Source organism: Anopheles bellator, chromosome 2, assembly GCF_943735745.2.
Source record: "Anopheles bellator chromosome 2, idAnoBellAS_SP24_06.2, whole genome shotgun sequence".
NCBI lineage: Eukaryota > Metazoa > Arthropoda > Insecta > Diptera > Culicidae > Anopheles > Anopheles bellator.
This window is the reverse complement of record NC_071286.1, coordinates 66,769,683-66,791,884: the sequence shown is the minus strand read 5'-3', so window position 1 is coordinate 66,791,884 and position 22,202 is coordinate 66,769,683. Positions and strand designations below refer to the sequence as shown.

The window sequence follows — 22,202 nt, the reverse complement described above, 5'->3', positions numbered from 1 at the left end:
GGCTTGGTCGAATGACGCTTCGGAAGTAGACGAGCTGCTCATTTTAATCGCCATTTAGTTTGTTCCCTGCCCACAATGTTGCTGCCATCTGTAACAGTTGGTGCTTTTTTGTTTCTCATGTTTTTTTAAAATTTATAAAACGTTTGAAGTTTGACGTGTACTATTCCGCACAAGTTTTGCCATGACCGAGAGCCCTGGTCTAACTTATACCCGTACATACAGTTGGGCTACAGATTGTAAAATTAATTTTGAACATGCACTAGAGACGCATAAACGTAATTTACATAAATTCTGCAACAAAGGAAGCAAATATTGTCCAACATTTCGCACAACATAGCAAAACCGATTGGGAGCAATAGTCATCTGAACAAAAGCAAAAATAATAAGTAAATATGAACATAACTAGCTATCATGTATCTGTAATTGACAAGCAACAAATGGAACGATGCGCACTAATCGCTCACATTCAACCCAACAGTCACTAGTTGTCGGTGTCGTCAGAGTGAAACTAATGTAGCTAAATGAAGTGGATGAAGTACAGACCAAAGCAAACCAAAAACTTACTACCCTCCGGCTTTAGTAGTCAGTGGAAAAGGCCCTACTAACTACCCATGACTAACTTCCCGCTCCTTGCACCGTCGTATCTTCCCAGTAAACGCTAAGATTCGCTAGAATGAACATCTCATCTGGAATGAGATATTGAGGCTGGTCCTTGATAAGATACCTAGAACAGTTGATGTCCGTGGCGCCCAATAGAAAACGAACCAGGAAAACCAATCAATCCACACCAAACCAAAACCAAACCACCTACCCTACGCCTGTACAACAGCGTTAGAACTGCGGGCAGCTCAGTAAGCCCCAAATATTTGGTATTCTTTTAAACGAAAACCCGTCGGCAAACGAGTATGGATAGGTTTCTCTTTTCTACCGTTCGTGAGCAGGACGCGTGTGTCGGATTGAGCGAGTCAACAGGGCTGAAGCAAGAGAAAACAAAAAAAGGGAAACTCATCTCGTTCGGCAATGGAAGTAATGAAACAGTGCCTACAGTGCACAAGAAAACAAAATCGTAACGAAATAAATGGATATCGCAAAGCTAAAGGAACTCAAACCTAAAAAGTAACAACGCAACACACGCAAAATGTGCGACAAGGAACTATCAACTTTTTTATGTAGAAACTTTTAGGTAATGTTGTATTTGTTACTTTTGATTTATATGTGTGTATTTGCAAGAAGAAAAGAAACAATCTATTATACGAGATGTAACAGCAAAACAAACGCAAATGTAACTGAAAATCAGACCGTATATACCAGCGAGAAGAAATCCAATTATCAATGCTGCGAAATGATGGGGCATGTGTTTTGTTTTCTCGTTACCTCGAAAAGCATCCGAACAGCAGGCGGGGTGTTGGGTGTTCCGCCCCAACAAGGTTTGTGGGGGCTTTAAATATCGTATTTGATTCAACATTCGAATGGTTTCGCTTTCAGTTCGCTAAGGCGAATTCACGTGGCGAAGGTGTCCTCGCTAAGGCGAGCCCTGCCGCTATCCCGGACACGAACCACGACCCCGGAGGCTCCAAAAATGGCGGAACCGCTCAGATTTGGAGGCTGCTGAAACATAAAATCAACATAAATTAATACGACGTTGCCCCCGTATGTGTGCTTTTTTGCAGTGGTGTGTGCGCTGGTGTGAAAGCAAGCGAGAGAGTTCGATAGAAAATACAGACAGCGAGAGAGAGAGAGAGAGAGAGAGAGGGAGAGAGAGAGAGCGAGAGAGAGATTCCGAGCGAGACAGCGAACGAAACAGCACGGCACGAGGGACGCTTTGCCCCCCGGGGGCAGCGGAAACAGGAAGCGCGGGCAGTCGGGGTAGTAGGATCGGGCGGACGCACAGAATTGGCTCACAGGAACGCGGGCCGAGCATTGTGAAATCGTCGTGAGAATCGACCCGACAGTGCTCGAGAGTGGAAGTGTTTGCCTGCACGGTGCTTGCTCGCGCGAGTCGCAAGAAGAAGCAAAAAACACAAAAAACTTCTGCCCTGTGTGAAGCTGTGGTCCGGGAGGAACCCGTGTTCCGGAAGCTCTGTGTGTGCGTGGGTGTGGGAAAATTGCAAAACTATGGTGCACGCCTCAGTGGCCCCCTAGAGACTGTCCGCGTGAGGAAAACTAACCAAAAAGGTTGCCAAAGTAGGCTACGGGCCACGGGCTGCTTCGCGATGCTGCTGCTGAGGAAAAATCTGCTCTGCTGGTTGCTCCTGTCAGCCATATTGGTGAAAACGGGTGAGCCATTTTTTCCCTTCCCCCCGGCCGAGGGAACGGAACACGGATCGGAAGAGGAAGTCGTCGCCAAAAGTGTGCCGTCGAATTCGTCAGAGTGGAAAGTGAAAAGAAAATCGTCACCACGGGAAGGTGCCCCTTCATCGTTGGGGCGAAGTTGTCCCGTGTCCCTGCCGCCATTGTTGCGCCTGCCATCGGGCGGGCTTACCTCGCCGTCCAGCCGCCCAGCCGTCCGGACGTCCTGACAAGCTTTCGGGTTCGGGTTCGGACACAGAAGGTCGTTCGATTCGGGTCCGCACATCTGTTTGTTTTCGCCGCTCTCCAGCGCTCTCCCGAAGCTCTCCGGGGCTCTCACGCGAGCAAACCGGAACCGCGTGAGAGCACGCCCGCCCCCCGCCGCCCCACACACACGCCGCGAGCTAGTGAATGTCCTCTGGACAGCTGATTTTGATGTGTTTACATTCGGGTTTATCCCGCGCGCGAACACGTGAACCAAACGTATCAAGGATACCACGTGGGAGACGCTTATTTCCACAGTTGGCCATCATGTGGAACTAAGTCGATCGAGGTTGTTCTAATATTTTTTCGGCTTTTTAGGTGACGTTTTGCGTACTGCAAGTGTCGTAGTCATCTCGTTTCTTCCACCGGGGGGACGGGGGCCCGCCCGGAGAAGATTGCGCATGGTTCGGTGCACCTGGTGGCAATAAACGAGTTAGTGACCTTTCCGGTCAAACTAATCGTCGTCGGCGGCGGCGGCGTCGTCATCGTCGCCGAGGGGATGGACCAAAAATACCCAAACACAAACGGGGTCCCAGCTGGCTGACTGGCTGGCTGGCTGGCTGGGGTCCGTTTGTGCGCAGCGCGCCCCGTCGCACGTCGCAATCATCGTCGGATTTGTCATCGCTCCCCTGTTCGTGCGGTGATGTCTGGCCCCGCGGGGACCGGTTCCGCTAACTAACCTTAAGTAGAGTATTTTCGGTGTCATAACCACACGGTGTCCGGGGACAGTCAATTTCAGTTCAGTCCTGCCGCGCCCCAACTCCGCGGCAAGCGCGGTGAGCCACGATGTCTGACGTTGCTGTCCTGGCTGCACGGTGTCTGGCAGCCACGATGTCTAGCCGCAGCCACAGAGCGAGCTACGTTTACTACGAGCACCTCACGTTCCCGCACAGTCCTTTCCGTCACAGTCTGGCGGCGGCGGAGGAAACGTGGTCGTTCCGTGGTCGTTCCGAGCGTGCTCCGTGCGACGTTTATTTTGGGACCGGGCGCGAGCGTTTGCGAAATCTTACGCGAAATTCTCGGCTTCGCGTGCGGGGTCTCTCCTCCGAGTCCGTGTTCCTTCCGCCCTCTCTCCCTTGCTCTCGCTCCCGTACATACAGCTGGCTAGCGGTGCAATGGCTCCAACAAGTCTCGCCGGGCGGCACCATCGTAGGAAGGCCTCGCGGAGATAGGATCCTCGGACGAACAGGGCACTATAGGTTCGAATGTGTTTCTGCACGAAACTTTCAATTGTTTCGTGTGACAGCAGAACGATCGCTCTACACCCTTGCGATGGGGCAATTACCGTGTCTGGCCGGTTCGTAGCCGGCATCGTACGACATGCGGGGCCCAAGCCGCAGCTATGTTCTCTTTCTCTCCCACTCTCTGTCTCGCTCGGCGAGCAGCAAAACACCAGACCAGACATTATGTCTGGGGGTTACAAGCTCCTGGTTCGCCGTTGAGGAAGGCTTTTTTTAGCACCGATCTCGGCGGTTCGTCTCGGCGAGTTACGAGCCGCGGTTGACGGTGGAACCGGGGCCGGCACGGTGGAATTCGAACGTGAAGGTTCACACGAGATGGTGTGATTATTTTCTGACCCGAAATGCCTGTGGCTGTGGGGTGACAACGCGGTTCCCGCGAGGTGGACCGTGGATACGTGGACCGATACCTGGATGCAGGAAGTTTCCCGCTTTTTCGGGAATGGCTAGGAAGGCCTAGAGCGGACCGTTGAGGATTTTGCGACATCGGATCGGTCAAGTCAAACCTCAAGTGTGGCAAACAAACTTGCTTGGCAAAAATAACCTCACCTCCGCGCGTGTCGCTCGTAAGTCACTATTTAGTTGCCGTGGCGATATACTTGAGGTCGTCAGTCAGCGCTTTGAAGCTTACCTCATTTTGGTAGACCTAAAATAAAAACACTTTGCACGGCCGACATGGCGACGAGTGATGACCGCACCGCGTTGGACTGTGGCCAAATTAAGCCCGCGGGCGTTCGTAGTTTGTTTTGGTCGCGACGGTGGCCACCTCGACGGGCTCGGGTGTTGTTTTCGTTTGCCACCCGGGCCCGATCCGGGCAATCGGGGATTGATAAACTTCTCACGGTGCTCCCCGCAGTGTACTGCGTGCCGACGGTGGCCGTTACCGAGGCGGACGACGAGAACGATTCGGAGTGGGACGAGGACGAAGAGTCATCGGAAGCGGACGACGACGGGCGTGTTTACAAGAATCCGAGGAATTCACCTTCGACCGAGTGCCCGCGGGACGAGGAGCAGGCAACGCTGCTGGTGAGTTTTTTTTCCCCTGTTTTTCTATCGGTCCGTCCGTCCGTCTAACTGGTGTCCGTGGTCGTCACCGTGCTAGGGCCAGAAGTGTCTGCGCAAGTGTTCGTCGGACGAGGACTGCAAGAGCAAAAAGAAGAAATGTCTGTGCGACGGGGCCTGCGGTATGTCGTGCATCAAGCCGGATCGCGAGTGTCCCGATCTACCGCAACCGAGCCTCGGTTCGGTGACGCTGTCCGGGAAGCACTTTGGATCGCGGGCCACCTACAGCTGCCCCCACGGGTACCACGTCGTGGGACTGCAGAGCCGACTCTGCCAGGCGGACGGCAGCTGGGCCGGTAGTGAGCCGGTTTGCAAGCAGAACAGTAAGCCCGCGATCCCTTGGAGCCCCCTATGGTGACACTCACTAACGTTCCCACCACTTTCTCAGTTTACTGTCTGGAACCACCGACCATCGAGCACGCGAGACACTCGGCCCTTCCGGAGCAGGCTACGTTTGACCTCGACTCGACGGTACAGTACCACTGTCACACCGGATACGCCACGGCCGGCTTTCCGCGGGCCAAGTGTTTGGCCGTCGACGGACAGGCTAGCTGGTACGGACCAGATATCTCCTGCGAACGTAAGTGATCCTGGCGGCAAATGATGGCGAATGCGAATTAATGCATCCCCTCGTACGTTTGTAGCTCGTTCTTGTGGCCAGCCACCGGATCCTGCGCACGGCTGGCACGCCGGCGAGAGCTACACCTTCGGTGGCAAAGTTACCTATCATTGTGGCGAAGGATACGAGCTGGTTGGGCGCGCCGAACGCTACTGCCAAGCGGACGGATCTTGGACCCCGAAGGAGCTACCGACCTGTGTTCGTAAGTAGTCTCTCTCTCTCTCTCTCTAACGTTTGCTCAAGTGCTTCTAGGATTCGATTTGATTTAATAGTCCGTGGCAGGTTCAGCCTCCCTGTTTAGCTTTCGCTCTTGGGGAAGCGATTTCCTGCGCTGTTTTGCATTTCGGTACTCGTACCATTGTACAGTTGTTTTAACTCCTTATTCCACTCTTTGTATTATCATCTACCACGGATACCCAAGCTCAACCGGCCGCTGAGTAGATCAGTGTGTCAGCGCGAGGTACTTCACCGAAAGGAGCACTGCACTGTGTACCGGCGCGTGAATCACTCTTGTAAGCATTTGCCACCTAGGACGGAGGCTTTCCGTTACGGATCGATCGAATACTATCCGCTATGAAGCACTGAAGCCATCTGCACCTGATAATTAACCTAACGTAACGCATAGAGCCAGGTATCAAGGACCGCCCCGCTAGTATAAGGAGTAACCCTAGTAAGCATAGCAGAGCCATAGAGACCATAAACCTCGCGCAGATTAGGTTGCTCGCAGGGGTTGGTCAAGGCGCGGACCAGTATAGTAGCAAAGAGCAGGACCACGTCGTAGAATAGATCTTCGAACTTATCTTCTGTGTGTGCTGCTTAAGATCGTTTCACATCTCGGATGCCCACTCTGGTTGCTTCGTGCAACGCGGGCACACTCTCTCATCGCCACAGATTTAAACAAACAAGCCGTAGCGGTAGAACACGACGCGTAGATCGTCGCCAACCCTGACGCCGAATAGTCCGGCAGGACAGGAGGACAGTAGGGGCAGCAGTAGCAAGGAAAAAAAAGCAAACAAATCACAAGAAACAAATGGGCCATCGAGGAGCATAAACATGTCCGAAGGGGCTCGAAACGACCCGATGTCACATGGCACGATGATGTCTTGGCACGCGATTCAAACTGTGTACTCAAGTGTGACGTTTATCTGTTGAATAAATTCATTGCCGCAATCACTAATACCTGTTTCATTTCGTTTCGTTTTGTTTAACCGTACGTTTCCGTCTCACCCTCATTGCCCCGTTGCGTGACTGCGATGCGATCGTTGCTGTTGGGTGTCCTCTCCGGTAGAGCCTTTCGCTGGTGCTTCGAGTAGCGCGCCGTAATGCAGGGATTTTCGAGCACTCTGGGCAATGAAGAAAAGGCAGAAGAAGGTGTTAAACAAAATGAAGCGAATGTGCGAGTATTAGCGATTGAAGCGGTGATGGATTTCTGGTCTAGCTCTAGCGTGGCGATAGTAGCACGATTAAGACAGGGCAGCGGACACACAGTGCAGTTCGGTGCGCCCCTTTCGGTGAGGTATGTCTAAGGGCCTACCACTCGGTACCACGGATCCTTCTCGTTCGGGTTTCGCTTCGTCACCTTCGACACCTTCTTCGTCTTTTCGAGAATTGTTGCAAAGTGTCGGTTCCGTTGTCTGGTTATCTGGGCTCTTCTTCAAATGGTTGACTTGCGAAAGAAATTATGGTCCATGTGTTACTTTAATCTATTTTAAGTTATCTTGTGTTTGTTTAATTTGAACCTCGGCACAGTCGGCACTTCAATCGCTCGTACCGACCGAATCTTCTCTCGCTATCGATGGCATCTCTCTAGTTCAAAGGTTCAGATAGTTTTTTAAACTAACTTACAGCCTTCCTGAACCTTCGAGTTGGAAACACCGACATGAAATTTCAGATAGGCTTGCTTCGATTTTACCATCCAAGATGGCAGCGACTTGTAGGAGCCTCTGACAGACGTATCACTCTTGGGATCTAGTTTTCATCTCACGTCGGGTGGTCCTGAAAACATTCTGAAACAAATTTCTATCGGTAGTCGTAACGTCGGTGCAGTGTCCGTCACCCGAGAACCCCCGAAACGGGAAGGCCATTTACACCAGCACCTCGTACAACTCGGTGGTGAGCTACGAGTGTCGCTATGGATATACGTTGGTCGGCGAGAGTTCGCGGCGTTGTGGAGCCGATAAACGTTGGACTGGAACGTTACCGGCGTGTAAAGGTAGGTACACGGTGTGATCAGTGAAGCGATTGAAGGATTAAAATACTGCTCATTTCCTTCTAGAAATTAACTGTGGCCACCCGGGAACCCTGTACAATGGGTGGCTGGAGAACATCGAGAGTGGAACCGGCCTGGGGGCGAGCATCATCTTCCGCTGCCACCCGGAGATGCTGCTCGTGGGCAACACATCCTCGGTGTGTCAGATCGATGGCCGCTGGCGGTACCCACTGCCCCAGTGTTTGGCGCCCTGTGTCGTCCCTTCTATCTCCCAGGGCCAGGTCATACCGATCGAGTTCGACATCGACGTGAACGCGACGACGGTGGTACCGGTAGTAGGCGCTGGTGCTGGCAGCAGCAGCTCGAAAGTTAAGCACGGAACCGTGCTGGAGGTGATGTGCGACGAGCACTACGAGTTCCCTTTTTCGTCCCTATCGCCACCGACCTGTAATAACGGCACCTGGAGCGTAATTCCACGGTGTGCTCCGGCTCGCTGCAAGACGATGCCGAAGCCTCCGAAGTTCGGCATGGTGTTGGCCCCGAAAACGGAGCATGGCATGAGGGCCCGGTTCAAGTGCAAGGATGGCTACAACTTGACGGCACCGGGCGGAAAAGGAATTGCGGATCCGAACAGCTACGTACTGATCTGTTCGTTCGGTAACTGGACGGGCGAGATGCCACAGTGCACCGAGGTGTACTGTCAGTTCCCGGGCTACATCCCGAACGGGAAAGTGTTGCTTGTGGGCAACATGGGCTTGTACGATTATCGGCCGTACGTGCGGAAGGTGATAAACAACAAGCAGATCATGTACGAGTGTGACAAAGGGTACGTGATCGAGAGTGGGCCACCGGGGGCCACCTGTATCGGGGGCAAGTGGAGCCCCACGGAGCTACCGATGTGTATCCCGGGCCAACATCCACGGTTGCGGTGGAATCGGCGGCGTCGATCGCTTGACTTGCGGATGCGCTACCAACGGTCGAACCACCTGAAGCAGCACTATCGCAGCCTGCAGAGGAAACTGGCGGAACATGACGCATACCAGCGAATGTATCCGGTGGCAGGAGGGCACCGGTTGGTTAAGAGAGCTGCCCTCAAGCGCCACTACACGTTCAACGATTTCCAACGGCTGCGCTCCAAGCGAACGCTGCAAGGAGGTCACTACGAGCCGCAACTGCTTTCGATGCGCCAGCGCCGGGAACTGTCGGAGGTTGAGAAAGCTTACAGCAAGTACTACGAGCGCATCAAGGCCAAGTACCGGAACTACGTGCAGAACCTGATCGGGTCGAACAAGGCGCGGACGATGCAGATGCACGACGATATCCACGTGCAGGATGGACGGTGGCATGCGTATCCCGAGTCCACTGCCGACATGGTGGGTCACAGCCGCGGAACCCAGAACGGCCGGGACCGTGAACAGCCGGCGGGGCCGACACGAGCTCCACCGAGTGGCACGCGTCGTCCTCGGCCCGGAAACAAGGGGAAGCTGAACAAAACGAAGAAACCGAGAGTGCCGCCTCCGATCGCCATTCCGGACATTAACGAGCAGTCACGCTACAAGCTGGACTTTATCGAGAGTGGTGAAAGTAACCGTACGATGGCCGGGCTGTTGAACGAGAACGATATCTATAGTAACTACTTTCCACCACCGCTGACCGGGCGATACCACACCAGTTGGCAGTTTGCGTCGGAAGTGACGCCCAGCCATCGGACCGAAGGGAACATCTACCGTGCCGGGCCGCAGTATCGAGGCCGTAACGCGACCGAAAGCTACCCGGAGGATCCGATCAGTCTGATGGAGAAACTGCAGTCACAGATCATACGTCGGAAGCGCGATATTAAGGAACCGGCGGTGACGGTGGTGGACAATGATGGTTCTACGGAGGAGACCAAGCGCGGACAGAAGGGTAACCGGAAGGCCGCACAGAACCACACGAGCGCCGACGTGGACAGTCTCGATCCGGCGAGGAAGCTAAAGTTTAAGGGTCCATGCGAACCGCTCGCCAGCGAACCGTACGCCCAGCTGGAGATCGTACGGCCTGGCAAGGACCCGAACGAGACGTTCGGCCCGGGCACGATAGTGCGCGTTGTTTGTACCAAGGGTTACGTGTCGAACATTGTGAACCCGAACGCGACCTCCAAGTGTGTCCGTGGTCGCTGGAAGCCAACGAAGCCAACGTGCAGCATGAGTGAGTGTTGGAGTCTCGATGAATTTCGCACGCCCTACTTGACCATGTTTTTGGGATATTTTTAAGAGCCCTGCTTTGTGCCCTCAACCGAACACGGCAAGTACTATGAGGCATCAGTGGATCTGACGACGATCGATACGGTGAAACCGATGACGGCTGCCCTCATGCCGATGGAGATGACCGAGAATGGCAAGATGATTAACTTCCTGTGCGATCACGGTTACAACACGCAGGTGGGTGCGCGTGGCGTGAGCTGGGTCCTTTTTAACACCTATCATTTTCTCACTCAAGGGTCCGTCAAGTTTGCGCTGCTGGAACGGGGAATGGGCCGTCAGCTCGTTGCCAGAGTGCCTGCCGGCTCCTTGCGTGTTGCCACCAATTATGCACGCGATGTATCAGGTTAGTCCCGCGGGAGTGACGACCACTTCCTTAAGCTTTAAGTGTTTTTTGTCTCTCGTTTATGTTAGGGTGGGTATCGTGCCGGGTTAACCATCGCCCACGGCAGCTCGGTAATGATACAGTGCGAAAGTGGTATGGGCAGTGTGGCGCCGGTACAGATGGGTAAGTAAGAGCTACACTGCTGGCCAATAAAATAAGCAAAAGTATTTACGCTGCGTCATTCGATCTTTTTTCAAAACCTATTGAATTCACAGGTATTACAATGATAGCACTAGATAGTTGTACTAAAGATAAGATAAAGATGATAAAAGACGTGAAAAATTCTAGAAATTCCATTACTACAATAGAAAGCAGCTTAAATCTAATCTCGTGTGTCCAGCGTTCTTGTATGTCCTCCGTTGTTTTGAAGCACTTCATGCATTTTCCTTGGCAGCGAATCGACCACATTCTGACAAGTTTTTGCTGGAATGGAATACCATTCCTGCTGCACTTTTGCCACAATTCATCTTTGTTTGAAAAATATTGTCCAGCTAACTTTTGCTTCAAGGTATTCAACAAGTTTTCAATCGGATTTATGTCAGGAGACTGATATGGCCAAGGCAAAACTGACACATTATTGCTATCAAACCACGATTTCATAAGCTTCGGCGTATGCTTGGAATCGTTTTCTTGTTGAAATACCCATCTCAGTGGCATGTTTTCTTCTTCCATGATTGATATATACTCGGGAGCATTCATGGTGCCGTATACTCTGTAATGGGGACCTACACCAGATCGTGAAAAATATCCCCAAATCATGATACTTCCACCTATATGTCTTAATTTTTGTTTTTGTAAACCTGAAATGAAATTATTTGGTAGCAGGTCGTCGAACATTCCACTGAGAGTCTGCTCGAAACAAATATATTTTGGTTTCGTCGGCCCATAACATATTATGCCAATTTTTCGTAACCTTCAGAACCTTCCTAAGAACGATATTGAGCATCAAACTGTTACCTCGTCTGTAATTTTTTTTAAATCAATAGTGGCACTTTCTTGAATTTACCCCTGGTAGATTGGCTTCTTGCAGGATCCAACCAAGATCCAGACCTAACCAAATGAATCCACTTTGGCCAAAAGTGATATGCAATGATCTGTCGTTGGCTTGACTTTTCTTGTTTTACCTCGCCTTTCCTTTGTTTTTTTCCACAACAAAGCATTTTTCACAAAATTTACTGATGTTCCTAGTACTTTGGCGATGTTTTCGCTTCCTTACGCATATTTTTCACAATCTTTCTTTGCTCAGGGTTTCAATGACTGGTTCTGGCCATTCTGAATGTTCTACCAGAAAACAACGATGTTTTTTAGATTCACAATTGAAAATTGATTGCAGCAAGATCAAATAAACTAATTCCTTTCAAGAAGTTGGGTGAAATGGCAGCGTATACAACGAATTACCTATTTAATTGACCAGGCCAAATCAGACTGCTGTCAAAATAAGTGATAAAACACCTGTCACTTTTGATAAAAATATCACCAATATAGCGTAAACTAGTGAATCTAAGTACAGTATCAGTTTGGTAATCATTGGTTTAGTAGTGGCTCGACCACAGTTCAAATTGTATCAGCTTCATACAATTACCTATTTTATTGGCCAGCAGTGTGGGTCTAGCGGACTACCAGCTCACTAATTCACTTTCCCCCCGCAGACTGCGCGCTGGGCTCGCTGACACCGGAAACGATCAACTGTGGGTACATTTCGTCGAGAAAATCGCGTGACGACGACAGCAGCTCGATCATCGTGCTGGACGGGAACAATGTGACTTCGTCGGAGGACGAGAACGATGGGCGAGAGTGTGGTCCGCCCGGGAAGACACACGGTTCGCTGGTGTACAAGAACGGCGAGCAACTTGACGAGGGCAGCGACGAAGGATTCCCGTCTGGGACGGAGATCACGTTCGATTGTATTGCGTCGATCACCGGCGAACAGACGACTTGGAAGATTATCTGCGAGGATGGCCAGTGGATTGGCCGTTCGATGAATTGCGGTAAGCCATTTATTGAAGGAGTCAGACAAACACACGTAAACACACACAACACACACGCCCTTCTTACTGTCCTTCCAGAGGATGATGATCCACTGTTCCACCGGATACCGTCGGCCAACGGGTCGTGCATGTTCCGCAACAACGAGCCGCACGTGGTCAGCTTCTACAATGATCTGGAAATCCGGGAGGACATCGTGGAGTTACCACCGGGGACGACGATCATATCAAGGTAAGACCGGAGCCGGGACCGACGCGGCCATTTAGTCGTACTCCGCTCCGACGGTGATGCTGATTGGGCCGGGAAGTACGTTGGTTTTGTGGTACCATTTGTTGGTGTCTAGAACGACTGTGCGTCGGTTGAAAGAGATGAAGATTATAATTGGTCTAGGAGGTCAGTTGTGGACCCCTGTAGGAGGGTAGACTTACTTGTTTCGCCCGTTTGTACGACGACACTCAGAAAATTGCACTGATACAGACACTCCGGTGGAGGTGCCAAGATCCACTCCTTGGCGCCCTTTAGTTGTGATTGCCACGAGGGAAGCCGAACGTTGTCCACCTGCAAGCAGAACAATGTTTTCTGTATCACCTGAATCTGAGTTTATTACTTCTGTCACTAGTGCCTCCTGTAGGCTCCATTTGTAGAATGTAAACCCAGCATCTACCAACTGCTTAAAGGGCAGTGAAAATTGTGTTCGTATTTAAGGCAGAGCTCAGGTTCAGCTAAACTGCTGAACTCACGGAATCTAAAACTCGATGGATGCCTCCTAATTGGACCGGTTTCAAATTGATCCGCCCCAGTGCAACTTCATTTCTTCGATACGTCATCGCCGTCATCTATTAACCAAAATCGACTGGAGACACATCACACCTTTTTGCTCGATTAGCACCGGCCACTTAATTGCTCCGACCGAAGGGGCAGCAGCTGAGGACCCAATTATGCGGTCCGATACTTACGTGCATGTGTGCCCCAAGTCCCGGGCCGCCCATAAACACCCAGTCGATGGCGTTGTTCTCCGAGTCCGGCGGCAAAAAGTACGGCCGACCGTAGTGCTCCCGCAGCACCCGCACGATGGCCGGATCGCAGTTGCTCCAGCCGAAGTACCACGGCTCGGTGCCCGGCTCGTAGCGGACCCGGGCCTCCGGCAGCCCCAGTGCCTCGTGGATATCGCGGAACCCGGTTTGATAGGGGAAAAACTGACACCGTTCGGCCCGCGGCCCGGTACCATATGTTGCGTACAGCTGCCGGAAGAACGCGTAGTCGAAGCGCTCCGGTGCGGTCCAGTTGGTGGTCGCGTCCGTCACGATGATGGGACCTCCACGATACGCGTACCGCTCAGCAAACTCGCCCGGACTCACGTTCGCCAGCCGTGGGACCGAGTTAACCGCTTGGCAAAAGCTGCAACTCTCCGGTGGACGGAACGCCTTCTGGAGCTGGTCGGGCATTCGCACGATGCACTGCTGCGGAGGAAGAAATGGACGAAGGAAGAAATAGATATGGTGTTGGAATGTGACGGGTTCCGTCATCGCACTCGCTTGTCATCGCATCATAAAATTGGAGCGTTTCGGGCAAAGTTGGGCTGCGTGACAGTGCGATAGAAAGAGCCCAGGACTGGTGGGTTAAAGGGCAGAGGATCGGAATAAGGAACGCTGCCCGTTCGTCCGTGAAAGTGTAACGAGAAAGCGTTCATTATGCGAAATTAATTCCGTCTCTCATTTACATCTTCATTTGCAACCGACGATGGCCGCGTCCGGGTGTAGCTTCCGATTGCGATGACCGCCAGCAGTGGTAGGGCCGCCAGTAGCGTCGCTCGCGGCCAGACCATCGACTTTCGGAATGGTGGGAGAAGGGTCACAAATTTGGCCACCGGTTCCCTGGCGACGGAGTGCCCGGGCCGGGCAAGGAACTGGGTTAGGTCGGTGCCACTTGCGTTGGCATTAATTAAAAAATTCCTCATCCTTTCGCGCACTTCATCCATTTTCATTCGCGGCTCGCGGCTTGGCACTGCAAGCTCTACTCCTCGCGTTCCGGGCACTTGGTTTGTTCTGTGTGCGATGGCCGGCCTGTGGGACGGGTGGCGGGGTAAGTTTTTCCTGTTTTCGCTTTATTCGAGAGAATTGCAGCACACCAAATAACGAAACTTTTCACTGATTTCCGTTGGCAGTGCGAAAAAACAAAAAAAGAAACAAACAGAGCGTCGCACATCCGAGAGTCGAAACACACGCTTTGGAGTCCACCATCTGGAGGTCCACTCGAGAACGGCTTGTGTCCTTTTCCAACCCTCTTCTCGGTTGAATTTGCCGAATGCAAATGCGGCCTTCACAGCTGGTTGATTGGATAAATTTTTTGGCGCTCTAATTGCGTGCCCAAAACCCCGTCAGGGCGAAGGTTGCAAATCGTGCGGAAGGACCCGGGCCCGGTTCGAGTGCACCGTTACGGTGGCCGAACGAAGCGCTACTGAATAACGCGCTCCATTCCGACCGACCGTGTGCCCTGTAAGTACCGGTGAAGGTTGCTTGTGTGCCAAGGTTCGAGAGCCAATCGAATTTCCCGAGCCAAACCGTGTGGAAACGCACTGCGGGCGCTGTTGGGTTCGTTTTTTTTCCACCAATTGGAATGCATCATTTGGCGCCTCCGTTTTTACCAATTTTGAATGGGAATTCTTCTCCGTCTTCAATTTGTCACAAGACGTGATCGGGTCATTGCTAGGAATGTATTAACGGCACACTGATTTTGTATTATAACTTTTGACTTCTGAAAAAACGGATCGAAACATTTGACCAACGAGCCAACCGCTTGGTGCCTAGTGTGCGCCGTTCATTTTTTTCGTTTGCTTAATCGGTTGGAACCGTTCCGGGACCCTTTTCTTATCAGCGCTTCGCCAGGCATTCACTCAGTTTCAATCAATCGTAACACTTGCGACGGCCACTTCCGGGCTCCAGGCGTTCGAGTGCTAATTCCAGTCGCAAGGCCAACTCGCAGGCTGGGCGTGAAAATTGCCGATCCTTGTCGCTTTGTCCCAGCTGCAGCTGTTGCGTGGCGCTTGGGGGAGGCTTTCGTCAAAATACGTGCCATTTCCGAGGGTGAGCAGAGTAATTTAATTTCTGAATGCGTTAGAAATGTGATCAAATAGCTTCTCAATCCACGCACCACGTTGTGAAGCTTAAAATGCGCACACGGCGCACATTTTATTGGACCATTCCGATCACTCGCTAGCTTCCGAATTTTTTCTTCGGATCCGTGGCACGGACTTTCGACGTCCATTGCAACCCAATAAGTGGTCTGTTTAATGATGCACCCGTACCGGGATTGTTGGGAATAATATGTAACCGGAGCACGGTTCATTAACGCACGATCGGTGCCGATTGCAAATACTGTCTTGTAGTGGTTTATCCTTCCCACAGCCAGCGTGGCCGCCAGGTTGGATTTGGTGCAAGTAAATCGATGTGGAACGCTTAATCGACTGGTACCCGGGACATTGTTTAACGGTGCCGCGAGGCGGTAGTAAGCCGAAGCAATAAATTTCAGCGTCGAGCCGGAGGCCGAAAGTGGGGGCCACCAACAGGACAGCCCTGCAAGCGCGGGTCGACTGACTGATGTTCGGGCAAATATGCTCGGCATGATGCTCGGCCCGGCGAGACGAATGCAATTTAATTTTGATCCAATGTCACGCTGTAGCTCCGGGCGAAAGTGATCAAATTACACCGACTGCGAGGTTATTGCGCGAAAGCGCATAGCGTCAGCGGGGAACTATGCCGCAGGAACTTGGGCTTATAAAACGCAGGAAACAAAACAAAAAATGGTTCATCGAACGGTGGAATGTGAATTGGGAAATTCGGCGACGGTAGTAAATTAAACGAGTTCCATCGTGCATTGGAATGATGTTCTATTACTTTGGTAGCGGACTCACTGATTGGACAATTAAACCAGCATCCTGTAGGCACTCCAAACCAATAGGCACACTGTAAATTTCCACTATTTAAGTAAAACAAATTGCCAATTCTACCCAGTGTAGTTCTCCAATTTATTTGTGGCGTTTCTTCCGCTTTGAACAACAAATTCAATTATTTCGCAACTCATTTCGATTTGTTTGAATATGATTTTTCATAATGCTATAGTATTCTGTCTATAGTATTTTGTACCTCGCCAAGCTATAGAAAAAGACTTTTAAGTCTTCAGTCATATTGTCATCCTGTCATGGGAACTTTAGTGAAAAATCGCTGGAATGTCGACGTGAAATGATCCTTTCTTGATCAATTTGAGCTTGGGAAATAGGAAATAGTCACACGGTGCCAGATCAAGCGAATACAGTGGGTGGTCAATGACCCCAATTGATTTTTGTTTTAAAACTCCTTAACTGCCACTGTCTTGTGAGAAGCATTGCATTGTATTGTAGCAAAAACATCCGCTTATTCTCCGTGTATTCAGACGGAACTAGTAAAATTTTTAACCACAATCGTTTCAAGTACTTCTAATTAGTATTCCTCGTTAACCGTCTTACCTTCAGGAACGAATTCGTTGTGGATTGGGAATCCTTCGAATCATAAAAGTGATCAGTGATGATGTCTTTATTGTTGACTTTTGTGTCGTTTTTGTTTAGTTTTGATTTTGTTTCAGACCCCAGACCGCAGATTTTGACAGACCCCACACAAACTCTTGCTACTCTCAACTCATACCCTCTCATACCCTGCAAACTCTCATACCCTCAACACCATAAACTTGTTGCAACAAAATATAGGACGCAGCACATGTTTTACCAAGCTTTAAACACATTTTTTATTGGCTCTTAGTTTCTTTGGTTGCTGAATCTAACAACACTATAACGCGCATAACTTTTTAATCAAAAAACTATATGCGCACGAAAAGGGACCACCGTATCTTTCAAACTATGTTAATAACTAGTAGATAAGGCTCCGTTTTATATATTAAAAAAAAAATCTCGTTATTTAAAAGACATGCTGTGACATGAATCCTGCTGATACTGACCCGCGAGGCACTACGTTTCTTGTACAATCCTGAGCCGTTTGTTTTCTTCAACAGTTGTGAATAAATGTTGAACCAAACAAACAGTCCGCAGTGTTTTGACGACATTCTGCGAGTCTGAAATCGCGCCCGTCGGAAATGTTTTCACAAGGGACGAAAACAAACGCCACCGTTAAGATCATTTTCAACAAACATTGTTTGTTGATTGTCTTAGGCAGGTGGTCCTCAGGGATTTACTTTCGGTTTCAAACTCTTTAGAAAGTTCCTAAACTCCAAGTCCGAATTCTTTCGACTAGAGTCTGGATCGAAAAAGGAAAATCTTTCACACAATGAACGCGCACATGTTCCAATATCTGGTCAGACCGTCTTAAACTATGCTTATGGAGCAGTTTGGTGGGGAACCGTGCCATGCTATGCTGGGCGTGGCCTCTAAACCGACTCCTTCTCGGCCCATCACCGGACCCATGTTGCCATTCCGACGTGACCGACACTAAGCACTCCCCTTCGTCCCGTTGCAGGTGCGTGGATATTGGCAAGTACGCCATGATTGGAACCAGCGTGCGGACGTGCGTACGGTCGGAGTGGAGCGGGCAGAAGCCGTCGTGTTTCGGGCTGAACCAGGAGAACGATTACGCAAGTGAGTTTCTGGGGCCAGGTGGCCGGTGGACGTTATGACACACGGACCACACGGTTGATGGTGGTGTCCCGTTTGGGTCGTTTGTTTACAGTGGAAAAGCCGCCCACGATACTGATACGGCACCAGAACGGTCCGATTGCGCAGAGCAACGACGGGAAGCTGATCGTGTACCCGGGCACGACGGTGCACCTGGAGTGTCTGTGGATGCGCCGCTTCGGCAACCCGAAATGGAACGTCAGCCACGATTACCGGTAGGTAGGGGGGGGAGAGCGCTTGGGTGGGTGCGAAGGGGGTTCATCCGGATAGGTCGGGCTAACGGTGCCCCGTTGCCTTCCGCAGCAAGTACCCGGAGGGCTGGAGCTCGGACGAGGGCCGTGATCCGCAGCTGGAGTTTCGCATCAGCATCATGCACGCCGTCAAGGACGACTCCGGGAGCTTCACGTGCGTGACCCCGGCCCGCCACACGCACACCGTCGAGGTCGTCGTCAAGGTGGGTTACCGTTGCCGGCTGGGCGGGCGATGTCCTTTCGAATGACTAACAAGGTATGGGCCACCGTTCCCTGCAGGCCGTGCATTGCAACGAGATCCAGGTACGCCGGGGACTGTCGGCCAGCACCGGGGAAACGATGATGGGCACGAGGGTGCTGTTTTCGTGCACGAACGGCAACGCCCTGATTGGGACGCCCGAAATCACGTGTCTGCCGAGCGGCAACTGGAGTGCTCCGCTGCCCGTTTGTGAGAGCGTCGAGTGTGGTGAGGTGCCGATCCAGCCGAGCAGCAATGGGTCCGCTCCGCGGGTCGCCATCTTGTCGCGTGAGGTGGGCGGTCGGGCTGCGTTCTCCTGTCCGCTCGGATATGGGCTGCGAGGCCCCAGCGAGGCCATCTGCCTGCCGACCGGTGAGTGGGGAGCACCGTTCCCGTCGTGCGTAGGTAAGTAGCTGGTAGCTGTGGTGACTGAGTTGGGACGCTCCCTGACAAGGACGACTTCTTCGGGGGTTGGGTTTTCCAGAGGTACAGTGCTTCCACCCGGGTGCCCCCCAGAATGGGTACGCCCAGGGTACCCCACCGTACCGGGCCGGGGACGTGGTCCAGTTCAACTGTAACCCGGAGTACATGATGCAGGGACAGCCCATCATCGCCTGCCAGGACAATGGCCGCTGGTCCGGCGGGTTGCCCAAGTGTAAGTATGCCCCCGGTGGGAATCTCCCCCCCACACCGAGACCGGAGACCGGTTATGGTTGTTTCCCCAATTGTTTTCGTTCCTAAATGCCTGGCGTTAGGCGTCCAAGCGTGCTCCTACCCGGGGACGGCCATCAGCGGGCGGATGTCGTCGGTGAAGTTCTACTACTCGATCGGCGAAAGCATCACGTTCACGTGCGACGCCGGGCTGGAGCTGCGCGGGGCCAAGATGCTGAAGTGTCTGAAGAACGGCAAGTGGTCCAACGCCATTCCGACCTGCGTCAACCCGGACGCGGTGAACGTGCGCACCGACGCGAAGGGCGTCTTCAAGCGGGACAACTAGAGGAGCGAGGAGCGATCCCACCGAGTGAGCTCCACTAGTGTGTAGGTCCTCACCGGCCCCAGCAACCCTACCGAGAGGGGAGAAGCAGAGAGAGAGAGAGAGAGAGGAGAATCAAAATAGAATCGGTTTCGTCGGGTCTCGCGGCCACCAAGGACAACGTTGACCGGTGACCGCCGTTCTAGAGCTGTTAATAGTTGCACGGGCCACGGGCCCAAGCCCCGCTTCCCAACCCATATATTACGTAGTTGATAGTTGTCCACTTTTGCTGTAGGTTCAACCCAGACACAGAGAGAGAGAGAGAGAGAGAGCGAAAGAGAGAGATACCTTAATCAAGCCCATCGAACAGGATTAAGCAACATAAACACACGCGGTGAGCACACCCCAGGCACTCACTGGCTATGGATGGTACGAATACTTAATAAACAAAACAAAAACTCAAATACGTAAGCGAGCGGACCGGAGTGACCGTATTCCTTAATGTTATCGCCTCGGAGGACACAGCACACACGCAACCACACGCAACCGCACAAGCTATTACCACATATCGGCAAGATGTCGCCTGATGTTGGCCCAGGATTTCACTACGGGATGCCCGTGGCGACTATTTAATTATTGTTTCTTTTGGCCCCACCGCTTAGGCCTCTGGTCGTGTCGTGCGCTCCGTCTGTCTCTCTTTCTCTCTCTCTCTCCTTCCCGGCGACCGGAAGCACTCGGAAGCGCGGTCAATACGGCTGAGTGTGGCGGAACAAACTAGGGATTATCTGCTGTCACTCTTGGAACTGTCACCGGAACCGGTCCAGTCCTGGTGCGTGGTGGTGTTTTGTGCAACTGTTTAACAGTTGCGATTTAGGCCCGCTTCAACCCGACCCATTCCACGGCCGGGTTCGGTTCGATCGGTTTAATTGCCGCCGCCTCTCACTAATGCATCCTTAATAGTCCAACCAGATGTTCCGCGTGGGTGGGCGGTGGGTGCGGAATTGTTATGGTCCCTACTAGAGGGATGTTAATATCGGGTCGGTTGGAACCGTTGGTGGGCGCCGCCGGATCAGTATCAGGCTAGTGTTTTGCTGTTAGGCGAGGTGTTGGGTTTTAATTACAGACGATGATGGATTACAGTCGACGCCCAGTAACATCCGGATGGCCTGACACACACACTCCTGGGCCACCTCCCCCCGCCCTGGTGGCGATGAAGACACTTCCGATTTCATTTGCATACCGAAACCGAGGCTGGCAAATGTATCGATCCCGATCCGCTAATGGTTACGAATGGCTAGAAATAATAATTAATGACGGACAGGGTTGGTCGGTTGGTGTGCGGGACGGACAAGGACAAAATTGTATGATCGCGGGAGGAAGGCTATATAGTGGAATCGCCGGTCGCACTCAATCGCCCGTTTGCTGTGACATCATCGTCCACCGATGCTAATTTATTCACAAATTAATCGCACAAGTAATCACACTGCAACATTTGCGCCACACGCCGCACTGTCACCGATATCGTGTTGTGTTGTTTGGTGTCCTGTTTTTTGTGGTTCGATTGGTTTGCCTGGCCAATACTTTCATCCGTTTTTATGCGCCCGTTAGCGAGTGAGCGAGAAGGATGGTGAGTTATGGCGGCGATTGGACGGACTGTGGACGGATGGCCCCAACGATGGGCGATGGGGATTATGCTGCACGGTGGGCACACAAGGGCACATATTGAAATTAACGATGAACCTTGCCACGGTGGTGCAGAGCAGAAACAGAAAAAAAACAAAAGCATAACCAATCATCATTTCGTTCCCGATTGCACGAGGCAGGATTTTGGTGCGCCGTTGTTTAGCTGACCGTTGATTGTCCCGTTTATTCGCGTTACAAATGTACTAACTGTAAATAAAACTGCAGGTGGAATTCATTGAACATATTATAGATATATACACATATATACACATAAATAAATAACTATATATATATATACATTTGCATGGTTTGCTATTTTGATCGATCGTCGGCGTCATTATTTTGCAAATAAAACAAGCGAAAGAAATATTGTGCATTTTTTATTACTGTTTTACTGACTTTCGTAACTTTTCTGGGTTTTACAAAAAACTGTTTCAATCAGTGGATCACAGTTATCCATTTAGTAGTTTTCAAACTAAAAGTTAAAATGTTAACCATTTCAGAAAATGGCTCGCTTCACAACGGAACAACTTGTTGAAATTATTCAAACCAACAAAGTGAAAACTCAAACATAAATACGTTTCAAGCCATTTGAAGTGGCACAAGCAAAATTGACCCTCAATCGATTGAAACGAGGTCGTTACATCCAGAAAAGCATAATGGCTAAGAACAAACTTTATGATAAAAAATACTTCATTGAAAACCAAAATTTTCATGTGTTTCTCTAAAGTTTTTTTTTTAAATAAATAAATCTGTAGTAAAACTACGAACCCTTTTCGAATGGCAGTCAAATGATAAGTTCGTTTCGTTCTTTAAGTTGTTCAGATTAGATTCATTTTCAGATTCGTTTCTTAATTCGTTAAAATTGCACTTTATCGGTGAAAAGGCAATAGAAGCAGCAGCTTTAATGGTCCTGAAATTTCTTGTGTTTTGTCCCTAGAACATTACCGTTTAATCTAACTATCGAGAAAAATATAACGGTAAAATATGGACTGTCAGCAAAGAGATGCTTGGTTATTATACTAAAATGAGTTGGAAATGTACTCATTAAGTGTCAAAATTCATCACTACACAGCCCTCTACTAGATGCAATTATTTTTGTGACCTGG

General features: G+C 51.0%; 2 protein-coding genes across 2 annotated transcripts; one reads left to right on the top strand and one right to left on the bottom strand.

Annotated features, from left to right (window-relative positions):
- Nucleotides 1-1,951: 1,951 nt before the first annotated feature.
- Nucleotides 1,952-19,434, top strand: LOC131212928 (sushi, von Willebrand factor type A, EGF and pentraxin domain-containing protein 1). Its single transcript, XM_058207017.1, has 18 exons — nucleotides 1,952-2,277; nucleotides 4,648-4,817; nucleotides 4,894-5,176; nucleotides 5,242-5,433; nucleotides 5,498-5,674; nucleotides 7,502-7,684; nucleotides 7,748-9,868; nucleotides 9,935-10,101; nucleotides 10,160-10,267; nucleotides 10,336-10,429; nucleotides 11,956-12,294; nucleotides 12,373-12,523; nucleotides 17,794-17,912; nucleotides 18,004-18,163; nucleotides 18,252-18,402; nucleotides 18,479-18,842; nucleotides 18,922-19,092; nucleotides 19,193-19,434. Exons 1-18 carry the CDS (start codon nucleotides 2,214-2,216, stop codon nucleotides 19,432-19,434), a joined length of 5,256 nt encoding a protein of 1,751 aa, XP_058063000.1. The 5' UTR covers nucleotides 1,952-2,213.
- Nucleotides 12,555-14,126, bottom strand: LOC131212931 (uncharacterized). Its single transcript, XM_058207019.1, has 4 exons — nucleotides 14,013-14,126; nucleotides 13,249-13,752; nucleotides 12,721-12,850; nucleotides 12,555-12,640 (listed from the first exon to the last, which is right to left on the bottom strand). Exons 1-4 carry the CDS (start codon nucleotides 14,115-14,117, stop codon nucleotides 12,555-12,557), a joined length of 825 nt encoding a protein of 274 aa, XP_058063002.1. The 5' UTR covers nucleotides 14,118-14,126.
- Nucleotides 19,435-22,202: the final 2,768 nt, after the last annotated feature.